This window comes from Mastigoproctus giganteus, chromosome 7 (genome assembly GCF_048544385.1).
Source record: "Mastigoproctus giganteus isolate SK-2022 chromosome 7, ASM4854438v1, whole genome shotgun sequence".
Taxonomy (NCBI): Eukaryota; Metazoa; Arthropoda; class Arachnida; order Uropygi; family Thelyphonidae; genus Mastigoproctus; species Mastigoproctus giganteus.
The window spans coordinates 136,959,910-136,972,581 of record NC_143581.1 but is presented as its reverse complement, the minus strand read 5'-3'; the positions used below and the strand labels follow the sequence as shown (position 1 = coordinate 136,972,581).

At 34.4% G+C, this 12,672-nt stretch overlaps 1 protein-coding gene across 3 annotated transcripts in view; it reads right to left on the bottom strand.

The window, feature by feature from the left end:
- LOC150083218 (uncharacterized) overlaps window positions 1–12,672 on the bottom strand; it is a 637,655-nt gene that overhangs the window by 207,759 nt on the left and 417,224 nt on the right. For all 3 annotated transcript variants that reach the window (XM_090377919.1, XM_090377920.1, XM_090377921.1), the window contains exon 11: window positions 11,233–11,731. In XM_090377919.1, coding sequence (XP_090234045.1) covers window positions 11,233–11,731 — 499 coding nt within the window. The remainder of the gene's footprint in view (window positions 1–11,232; window positions 11,732–12,672) is intronic.

Sequence of the window (12,672 nt, the reverse complement as noted above, 5' to 3'; positions counted from 1 at the left end):
TTGTTAGCCACCTAAGCAGGATCATCGACAGTTGAACCATCAATATCCAGCGGACCAATCTGATTCATCCCTTTGCTTCAAGAGTTTACATAGGTAAAGAACTCCTTGTTGTTTTTCTTTGCATCCTTTGCCAAAGATTTTTCACAATCTGCCTTTGCCTACCTAATCTCCTTTGTGACTTGGTTACAGACCAGCTTATATCTATCATAAGCTTCCATGTCACCCATTACTTTATATGTATCCTATGCATTTTTCTTCTCTGCCATATGTCTCATAAGTTCATCTGACATCCATTTAGGCCTAAACCTTAAACAATATTTCTTAGTTGGTATGAAAAGCCTAGTAGTTTCCAAGATTAATTCTTTGAATGTGTCCCATTTTGAATTTCCTGTTGGTAACATCATCAGCTGGTCCCACCATACAGACTTTAAATACTGTCTCAGACCACCGTAGTCACCTTTACGAAAGCAAAAACCCTTCCCTTTACCCCTGATGGTAGTTACCTCTTTGAGTAAATCCCACTTCAGCACACTATGATCACTGCCACCTAGTGGTTCTGTTATCTGCAGATTCTTAATGCATGAAGAATCACTACTGATAATCATCTCTAGTTGCCACCCGAGCATGCTGATGTAGAAAACAATCATCCAATAAATCCACAATAAATCATCCAATAAAGCCTTGCTAGTGTGTGAGTGACCAACCCACAAATTCCAGTCAATAATAATAATTGACTGGAATTTGTGGAATAATAATAATTGACTGGAATTTCCTAACCTGGGAAATTAAAATCCCCCATTGTAGGATTCTCTGATTTACTGGCCCACTCTATATTTCCCTGCACAGTTTCTTATTATACTCATCAGAGTCATTAGGCCTATAACACACTCCTACTCTCAATTTTGATCTCCCAATGCTTATGTCACGCCAAACTGGCTCAACACTGCACTGTCCAGCGATGTCAACTGGCTTCACTTCCTTGGATATTATGTGTGTCTTAACTGATAGCATAACTCCCCCTCCCTTCTTATCCTGTCTATCCTTCCAGTACACATTGTACTCCCCAAATTCCAGTTCTGCATTCCTTATATCTGTGTGACACCACCTCTCTCATATCCCAACAATATTTGCCTTTGATGTTTTGAGCAATACCTCAAATTCATCAAATTTATTTACCAAACTCCTAGCATTGGTGTATACGCAAGTATACATGCACCTGTTCCTATCCTTAGCTACCCTAACACAACCCGTGTGTTTACTTGTTCCGCAATGACTCCCAGCAGTCTCTGAAATACCCTGCATCTTGTTTTCCAGGCTGCTGCTCATTCCAATAGAAGCAGTGCAAGAATCACTTTCACCTCTGCCAGTGGCTACTGTTAATCTATTAGTCCTTGTAACATTTAGCTTACTCAATGCATTCAAGGCCTTAATCAGATTTCAATTACATCTCCCTGCAGGTGCCTAATCTCCAAGTATAGAAATTTCCAGAACTGAAGCCTTTCTTTGTAAGAGCAGCCTTTTGTTCCTTTCACCAAACTGATTGCCCTTCTCTGTGCCCATTCAAGCAGATGGAAATCCTTCCAAAGTGAGGCACCCAGACCAGTATTCAATTGGAGAGACTTTGTAAAAGATGAGTCATTAATTAACCTTATTTTCCTCTTTTGGATGGAGTCTAGAGAACTGAGAGAGATTTTGGAGGCACTACCCCAGATGCCAGAACAATATTCATCGGTAATATGGATTTGAGATTTGTTTAGAAGAAAAGTAAAGTCGAAACCATAAGAGAAAGCCAGTTTTTTTAGATGCAAAGGAAGCAATACTGATGATGTGCTTATGTCAAGAGTGATTAGAATTTGAGGTAGTCTCTAATGAAGATATGTGACCTTGTCTAGAAATATGAGTGTTTTTGAAAATAAGAAGAGCAGTAGACTCCTTTCTGCCAGCTATGAGACAGGCTGGGCCTTAGAAAAACTGAAAGTAACCAAGTTATTTCTTTCTCATTTCACAATTACCTTGGAATAAAGCATTTAAAGAATTGGTAATAGATATTTGAAAAGTTGGAGCTGTTTGGGCAGAGGTTGGAAATAACAGTCCCCACTGTGGACTGTTATTTCCACATCTGAGGTAGAGCCCCAAAACCTCTCTCAAGTTTCTGAACTATTCAATAAAGCAAAGGCAGGTTAATTAATAACCTGACACAAAGTGTCTGCACTCTGTCTCATAAATGTTTCATTTCTTGTGCAGTGATCTTCCAAATTGATATCTGTAGTTCTCCCACATATGTCCTTAATCGATCCGTGAATAGAACAATTCACAGAAACAACTATTCCACATTTTTCACTTCTATTCCTGTTCACTGGAACAATCTTATTTCCCGAAAATTGCAATCCACAAAAATTTAAGTCTAATGTCAACATTTATGTTCTGCATTCTCATCCTTTAATCCAAAAAAAAACATACTAGGTATTACAGGGCAGTTCTATGTTTGTGATTTTCATAATTGGAAAAAAAAAAAAAAAAAAATCACAACTATAACTATTTCTCTGTACAAGAAACACATTACAATGAATTTTTTTTTATAAAAAAAAATAAAAAATAAATAAACATTAAACTTATTGGAAGCAGGGCCATATTTTCCATTAAGCACTTCAGGCAATGTGCCTAGGGACTACAAAATTTTCTGGGGCTATAAGAAATAGGGAACCTAAAAAAATATAACTCCAATAGAAGTCACCTTATTTTATTCCATTAGAATTAGAATTGAATTAGAGTTTGAATTAAGTTTTAAAAATTTGGAGTTTGAATTAGATTAGTGCTGGAATAAGTGTTGTATAAATGATGTCAATACTAAATTCATAAAAAAAAAATTGACACATTGGCAGTTTAATATATTTGATGTAATGTAGTGAGGCCTTGGAATAACGAGTATGTATAGACAATGAACACCAAGTGAAGATCATACCTATGGCTAGAGTGCTGCATCAGGTTGGGTACCCCCGGAAAATTCGCGAGTTACCAGCACATATGTCGGGTCTTGTCTCCAGTTAATTTTTCAGTTCACAAGTCAGATGCGGTTCCTGCTTTTGAATGTAAATAATTTAATACATTACTGTTATCAAAAAATAATATATTAACATATAAAAGTCCATTTTTTTTCATTTTGTTTCTAAAAATATTGGGATTTGGAAATGATGTTGTGTGGTGATCATCCAATATGTATATAATTAAACAATTGTATACCATGTGAATAATTCAATGTTGGTTTATTAAATGCTTAATAAATTACACAATTAATGTAAGCAACATTATTTTTTTAAAAAATGTTTTCTATTCATGTTCAATAATGAAGAGAAAAATAATGAGTAGTTTTAAATTGGGGTTGGAAATTTAGGGAGAGTTGGGAGGCTGCCCTTGTAGTTTCAAAAGTTATTGGTAACAGCAATTGTAGTTTTGTACAGTTAAGTGACTTGGGTGATTGTAAACTTCCCTAACCTTGTAATGATATGTTCCTCTAGTAGTAAGATCCCCCAATCCTGAAACAAGCAACATGTCCTGCTGTTGTAAATTCTCCTAATTTCAGAACCATTTGGCATTATCCAGAGGAGGCAGTCCTGGTTAACCTAATTCTTATTTTTAAACATTTTATTTTTTGTATATATTCTTTCCTTTATTTACCTTTTATTGTATTTATTTTAAAAAATTTTTCCTTAAGTTTATTATTTAATTTTAAAAATTATTTCCTTTAGCTTTTTATTATTTATTTAAAAAATTTTTTACCTTCAGTTTTTTATTATTTCTTTTTTTTTTTGCTTTCTATATACCCAATTTTCCATTTTCTTTCAAACATTATTTCTTATATATACACTGGTGTTCAATGAAAGTGCATCACCCCTTAAAATTGTAATTGTTGTCCGAATAACGTAAGTATATGGCAATATTTCTTACAGATTGCATCAGATAAGATTGACATGCATAGGTGATGACGTAATATTGCATCAGCTGTTACTTTCAGCTATATAAGCATGCTCTGCAAGAGTTGCAGTCATTCCTTGCTTGCTTGATAGCAAGTGCAGTAACAGTCAGAAGACGCCTCTTCAAAAATGGACTTTTAGTCCATCGTCCTAAGAAGAAGCCCCTCTTCACACAAAAAATTAAAAAGGCCCAATTAATTTGGTGCAAGAAGCATGTCAAATGGACCCCCAAGCAGCGGAAGTCAGTGTTTTCTCGGATGAGAAGAAATTCAACCGGCATGGCTGTGAGGGGAGACAAACGATTCACCTTAAATGTGGTGAAGGACACCGTCCAGACTGTACGGTGTCTACAGTGAAATTCCCTACCAGTCAAATGATATGAGGGTGCATTTAATATCGCAGAGTAGGTCACCAGCAGTTTATAAAAGGTTATAAAAAAATAAAGATAATGATAGAGGACATTTCAACCTGCCAAGTAATTGCATCTTTCAGGACTCTGCTCCTTGCTATTGGGTGAAAAGTGCAAGAAGGCACTTTTGTTGTTACTTTAGCTTCATTTCTGCATTAGAGGTTCAACAATAATGTGTTGACATTAAAAATGGTTAAAAAGTGGTTAAAAAGTGGTTGGAAGAACGGTCCGTTACAACTCTTAGCTGGCCAGGAAACATCCCGGACCTGAATCCTATAGAGCAGGGGCAGCCAACTTAATTTGTGATGTGATCTACTTTTTTTCCTTCAAAATGTGCCGTGATCTACCATCTCAAAAATTTAAATGCACAAGGTTAAAAAAGTTAATCAACACATTGAAAATTGTTGTTTATAAAATTTAAAATTAAATACAATTCAGAATTCTTATTTTAAATTAGCATATATTAGTAAAGGATAGCAAATGCTTATAAAGCGGTACTCACCTTGAATTAATCTGCGATGGCTTACTTAGGCAGCGTGGTTAATATTTTGGTTGAATTGTTAAATTGAATAAAATTAAAAGGGGGGAAGTAGGGAAGTGTTGACTGAGTTAAAATAGGCACAAGGAAACAGAAGTGTACACATCCAATCCTTGGTTGTCACTGAAGTAAAAGAAGCAAAAGAATAATTAAAAACTAAATAAGTGAATACGGTGAAGCCAATAGTAATTACGGGGACTTTCGTTGGTTAAAACGTCTTCAGTTGGCAATGTGTGTAGAGTGAACGCGCGTGGTATTTAAGAAATAAATTATATACTCTCATGATGCCTTTTTTGACATGCGGGAACTTTATTCAAGGTGAGTACCGCTTTATAAGCATTCGCTATCCTTTACTGGTCTATTAACAAGGTACTTGAAGATCTCTCTAAAACTTCGCATTGCTAATTAGCATATATTTAAATTTTAAAGCACAGCGATTCCTCGTCTTTGTTTGTTTCAAATACGAAAAGGCCGATTCACATAGATATGTGGAACCAAAACAGGAATTTAAAAGTTCACTGCATTTTTTTTTACATTTGGGCTTTTCTCGGCAAAACATATTTCCAAAACTCCTTATCTGATGATCTGGTTTTTAGGAAGATATCATTTCGCAATGTAATAATTTCATTTTCAAATAATATTTTCACCATGTGAAAAACCGCAGCGATTTTTTCTGCAATTTGTTTCGTATCTAAGTCGACATTAAATGGATAAGAAATATATTGAACAATGTCTTCGATTGTTTTAAAATCACTGAATCTGGTTTCAAAATCATCCACAACGTTCTCAATTTCAGAAACATATTTCTCACTATTAAATTCAAAAACAAGATATTTTTGCAAATGATCTTGCATATTTGCAAAATGGTCAAATTTTTTTTCTTTGAGATCCTTAGCCATTGCCAAAATTTGATATTTATATGCAGAAATACTACTAAACATATCACCTACATTTTTAATTTTTCCTTGTAATTCCAAATTCAGATCCTTTAATTTACTGGTAAAATCTGCCAAAATAGCTAGATCACACAACCACTCCATATCTTGTAGCTGCTGATAATCATCTCCCCTTTGATCAACAAATTTTTTTAATTTCATTCAGCAAATTGATAAATCTCTGTAGAAACTTAATTCGACTCAGCCATCTCATATCTGTTTGTAATATCAGATCTGGTTCGTTTTCATCAAGTTGCATTTTGAAAAGTCTACTTTGAAGAGATTGTCCTCTGATGGAATTCATGATTTTGGAAGCTATGTCCATAATACTTTTAGTATTTAATCTTTTGCTGGCTAACACTTGTTGGTGGATGATACAGTGGTGACTCAAAAAATCTGGGAATTCATCATCCTTTTGGCACAATGTGATGAATCCGTTAAGATGCCCCGTCATTGCTTTAGCTCCATCTGTTGTTACTGATATGAGCTTAAATAGTGGTAATATAATTTTTTCAATAAAATGTGTGAATGAGTTAAAGATATCAAGAGCTCTAGTTCTGGCCATGTCACCGTGATAAAAATAATTGTTTCTAGTACCTGTACCGTACTTAGCAGCAATAAAAGAAGTTAATTTGTTCTTTCTTTTAACGAAACCCAGCAGTTCTTCTCTAGTGGCAGAATCATCGAAAACCATACAAATAAAAATGAGCAACTGACGTTTGTAGATTCATCCAGTTGTAAAGAAAAGGACACACAATTAGCAATATCAGCACACAATTGTTCGCTCCCATTTTTTCGATGCATCGCATCACAGTATTTCAAGATAATTGCAAATCTTGAAGGGCACTTTTAATTTAATTTTTGTTCTTATTTTCAAAAAGAGAATCTTTTTTCTAAAAATTCATCTTTGATGAATTGACCATCAAAAAATTATCTGCATTTTTTTGCAAGATGACTCACTTTAAATGATGCTACAGTTAGTGCTTTAGATTGTAAATTAGGTGCCATGAAGAAATTTTGTTGCACGAATAATCTGGATTTAAGTTCTAATTTACTTTTTCTAAGGTCACTATTAGGCGGAAAATCTGACTGGTATTTACCATGGAGTGCATTGAAGTGACATTCTAAATTTCCTCTTTCGGGTATAGCCACAGGAGCATTGCAAAACAAACAGCAACATGATTCTTTTACCATTACAAAAAAGTATTCTATTTCCTACTCTTGATGAAAATGATACATTTTATTCTGTTTCGTAATAGTCATTTTAAATCAAAAAGGTATTAAATTAACACATATGTACTGTCCAGTTATTAAATCAGCAAAAGTAATGCTTACCGATTAAAACACTAAGTTGCGCGAACCGAAAAAATATTTTGTATGAACAGCTAATGTAGGATAATTGATGAAGAGGATTCCCAAATGAGGAAGTTGTTTCCAAAATAACCAAACAAACACACCACCATTTATTGCTCTGTTTGGTTATGTCGTTATAAGAATCAGTTTTGAATGCCTTTGTAATATTTCTCTAAAGCTATTTCTGGAGGGCACGACCATAAAACAATAAAAACAATTTGCACTTTCCAGTTTATTGGGCTTTTCTGTTAGTGCAATCTAATTATAAATGGATGGTAAACTCAATCTTATTGCATTTGCAATAATACCAACAGCTGGAATTCTGTGGGATTTTATGTTATTATGGTGAAATGTGTTTCTCCTTCAATTATGCAAAAAAAAAAACTAAAGTAAATTTTAAAAATCTACTCTTCATTCCTATTTTTGAAGTTTTGTAAAAAAAAATAAAATAAATAAAATAAAATAAAATAACGCACAGGTAGAGAAACCCGCTGCACAATATAAAATTTTGGTAGTATATCTGACTGTGCAAATCGAGGGCTGACTGTATATTTAAAATTTGTTATGATTGACTGAAATTAAAGCTGTGATCGACTCGTTGGCCACCCCTGCTATAGAGAACTGTTGGCATCATGTGGAATCTGCAGTTGCCAGAAAGAAACCAAAGACCCTTTGAGAACTTCACAGGAAGCCATAAATCATGTTTGGAACCACAAACTATCAGTTGATTATCTTCAGAAATTGATCTTGTCAATGCCTCGACGGTGTGCTGCTGTCATCAGGGCCAGAGGTGGTTCAACTAAATATCAGTTTGCACCTGGTGAACTTTTCATTTTGTGTTTACCATTTAAAATGATAAAGTGAAGCAAATTCAGGGCTTCTGATAACATTTCAGCCATAATTGTCTTGTTTACCAAAACTGTTGTATAAAGGTTGCAAATGCTCATTTTGGAATATTTTGAGGTCAAATATTACTTAGCTTTGCCTTAACTATTAATAAATATCTTTTGTTTATATTTCTATTTTTCATGCTAGTCATTAACGTAACATACCATCACAAAAAAGGGTTAGAAATGTGAAATTCCTAGGTGATGCACTTTCTTTGAACACCAGTGTATATCTATAGGTATTTTCCTTTATTTTTTTCTTGTTTTTTTTAATATTTTTTGCACTTTATATAACTAATTTTTTGTTTTTTTTGTTTATCTCTCTTTACTTTTAGCTTTTATACCTTCCTATCAGAAAAATGATCAGAAAGTGCTTTCAGATAGTTCAAGGCATGGCATTTGTACTTTGCTATCAATCAATGCTTCTTGGATATTATATAAAATCCAAGCTTGCTTAATTTTATATAAATTTCTGTTTGCATCTATTTTTTAAAATGTCTATGAAAGTGTAAATATTGAGATGGCTGTGAATAAAATTGGCATTGAAACGGTAATGAAACAACTTGCACATGTGCGTTCATTGTTTTAGTAAGACTTAGATCAGTGGAAGCTTCTGCCCATTCTTCAGCTGCTGAACTATAAATGTACTGTAAAAAATGGGTAAAAAAATGTGTGTAATAACCAAATATCCCATCGATTAGTAATTGCAGTAATTGAATGTCCCATTCATTAGTAATTGCAGTAATTGAGTGTCCCATCCATTAGTAATTGAATGTCCCAAGCATTTCAATAAGTTTTTCAAAAAAAAAAAAAACCAGGCTGAAGTTCAGGTCATTTACCATAAGAAAATCTTCATATCAATTTGTTTACAGCAATGGCAAATAATGCAAGAAAGGAAGCTTATACAGCATCAGCCAAAAAGGGGGGGTGGGAACACGCTTCCCATTTCACTTATCTATTCCCACCAAATGTTTGTGTAGTTCTTCCTTGAATTTATTTCAGCTATGATGACAGTTTGTTCCAGCAATCAACCACTCAAGAACTAAAGGCAAATTCCCAAAAATCTATTCTGCAAATGTAATTTAATTTTACACCAAGACATTGCGCTACCTCCCAAGGTTAGCACTGATATGACATTTCTAAATGACTACCTTGGATAATCTACCCCGGGGGCTCACATCTGGTGAGCATGGGCTTGGCACACTCAGGGTTTCTGAGTTGGATATCATCATTCTTCTCTTTCTTGGTGATTCCCTCTCTCTCTCTCAGGGTAATTCAGAATTTTTTTTTTTTTTTCGGCTGGTGCAGCATAAGCCTCAGGCTTCCTTGCACCATGTGGCTAATAATAATAATATGCAGCAAATGCAAACAGCAACATTTTCAGACTGTGCCATACACTTAAACAAAAAAAAAAAAAGGTGCACAGTACACTGATAATTGTGGTCTTAATACATTTATTAGTGCTATGCACACATATATATACATACAGTCGGTCCTCGTATAACACGTGTTTACATTACACGAATTCGATCATACACGATTTATAAATAGGGGAACGTTATCTTATATAACATGAACCGAATTCGCTTATACACGATTCGCCTTTGTGTTTACAAGAAATGGCAGTCGAACGCGGAATCACCCCAACTGAACGCAACACGATAGGAATGAAGAAGATTCTGAAAATGTATTTATGTGTTTTATATCAGTGAAGGGGAAACACATTTCACCATAATAACGTAAAAAACCAACACAATTCCAGTTATCAATATAATAGCAAATGCAATTAGATGGAGTTTACTACCAGTTTATAACAGATTCCACTAGCAGAAACGCAACCGGAAATTGTTTTTATTGTTTTATGGTAGTAACCCCCAGAAATGTGCTTTAGTAAAATGTGAGGTGTTAATAGTGTATCTCGGCCGTGTTGTTTATTCAGTTGCTACACGCGCGCAGCTTTGTTTATGTGTATCAAGCGTGCCTCCTCGTTTTGTAATTGTGCTTTATTCCCTAAAAATGAGTAAAATACTTAAAAGGTGTGAAAAGGAAGCGTTCTGGCTAAGACACTGCAGATTCAGAGAAAAAAAAAAAAGCAATATCGATAAACAGAGGCGGACTGGATCAAAAATTCTTAACCGGGAAAATTTATAGTGGCCTCATACTACGGTTTATGGCCAAAATCACACCGGCCTCCGGCCCACCGTGGTTTCCCCCGTAAGGCTTCTGTCCGCCTCTGTCGATAGAGAAAAAATATGAAATTGTGAAACGCTTTGAGCGAAATGAAAGACCATGTGATATTGCACATGCTATAGACCTAAATCAGGCAACGCCGAGAATTACAAAGAATGCAGAGAAAATAAAAACAACTTTCATAGCAGGAACAACTCAAAGTGTAATTAAAATCCATTAGATTAAGACACAAGAATTGGAAGGGATGGAACGGCTGTCATCTGTTTGGATAGAAAATTAAACAAAAAGCAAGTTTGCTTACGATAGAAGCAAAAGCATTAGCAATATTTTATTACGACTTACGTATTATAATTACGTATTATAAAATACGTAAGTATTTTATTACGACTATTTTATTTAATATAATAAATTTTTTAGTATTAAAAAATACTAAAAATACTTTATTATAATATTTTATTACGTATTTTAATCGTTATAAAATACTTAACGTATTTTATAACGATTAAAATTACCCGATTATTTATTGTGTTTGGTAATGTTTTGGTTCCAAATGTGTGTTCATTCTTAGGTGGTCGGCACCTAACCCCACTTTTCCCATAGGGCCTGTTGTTTATATTGCACAAGAGTTTCTAGGAACGCAACTATCGTGCTATACGAGGACAGACTATATTGATAAAATTTGCTTTTTTTTTTTGGAATACTACATACTACTAGTCTTTAGCACAGCAACGTAATTAGTTTCATGATCTTATCTGTGTCAACCTATTGTATGCTATATTTTGAAGCTCAATGTTTTGAACAAAAGATAATTAAGTATTTTATTATTTTTTTTGCACAGCTATCCTGTATAATTTATGGAAAGTTACACAAAACTCTGCAAATAACAGCAAATCTTAAGGCGAGATGAGTATGCTAAAATAATTTTGTTAAAATATTTGATACATTTTACCTTTCAAGCTCTTTCTGTAATTTTTCTATTTTCTTTTGTTGAAATATCATGATGCTTTTGCTAAGAGAAAAGGATAAATCATTGTAATCCACAGAATCTGTTTGATGATCTGATGTGGAGCTTATATCCATTGATATTGTTGATGGTGGTTGCGATGTTAAGATATGGGTTTCAGAGGATGGTCCATTATGAACTACGAATCCTGTTGCTTCACTTATGTTACCAGTATCTCCACTGCTGGAAGTGTCCCTGGTAGCAATCAAAGGCAAAGAGGAGTCAATCGACTGTGATATGAGAGAAGTGTCTAAAATAAGAGTGCTTGCATCTATTGGTAATGTTCTTAATGAAGCTGATACTTCAGTCACTGTATTATTCTGAACTGAGGGCGAGTTATCCTTTGCAAATATATCGGAAAATGGTTTAAGCCGCTCAATCAACTGAGGTTTCAGCCCTGAAACTGGCAAATTTCTCTTCTTAAGTTCAGCTTTCAAGTCACTAACTATAAAGAGGGAGAAAACAAAAAGCATCATTAATTTGTTATTAGATAAATACATTGTCCTACCAAAATATTAGTGAATTGGAAATATCAGCACTTATTGAATCTAAATGGAATAATCTATTACTCATGATTGCAGGGAAATAAACGCACTAATAATCAGAGCTTGTAGTTTCAGGATTTTCAATGCCACACTACTGTGAAAAAACTCAGTAATAACTACAAATTCACAAAAAGCAATATCCCTGAAGGGAGTAGTGGAAGTGATGCATACTGATGGATAGTAATTCAAAAATAAACAATATTTTTGTCACTACAGGCTTTCCCACTTCAAAAAGTGATAGCAAAAAGCATGGTGCATGGATTAGGAATAAAGATGTCCTTCCTATGATGTATGCAAAAATAGAATGGCAATTACATAAAATTATGAACACATTCAATATTAGTTAGAATATATATTCATAGCAACTAACACTGCACGGAAAGAGTAAAAGCAATGATTTATGCCATTATACTGTATTCTGTAAGCTTGTATCTGAATGGTACAAACATATCTATTTGTAATAATATTATCATGACAACTGTGACTGTTTCAGGAATGAAGCAAAAAAAAAAAAAAATGCAATGAGTCGCCCCCACTCTCTCAAGCTCTGGTGGCAGCACTGTATTTGGTATGAGTAATGACTCTACAAAATGGTAATGGTCCTACATTGTCATCGTAGAGAGACCTGATGCTCTTGAGAGTATAAAGTGCTCTCCAGTTAGTTAGTTAGTTATTTTGGTTTTTAGGAGCATTAGCAACTAAGGCCATATTGCTCCGGGATATGCAGTGGTCATTCCCTGACCTTTCCGCATCCTCCGTATTTGGTGGTGACGGGCTCGAACCCCGGTCTAATCAAGAAGCATGTGCTACGCACTGCTGCTCCTTCCCACCTGGCTACGGA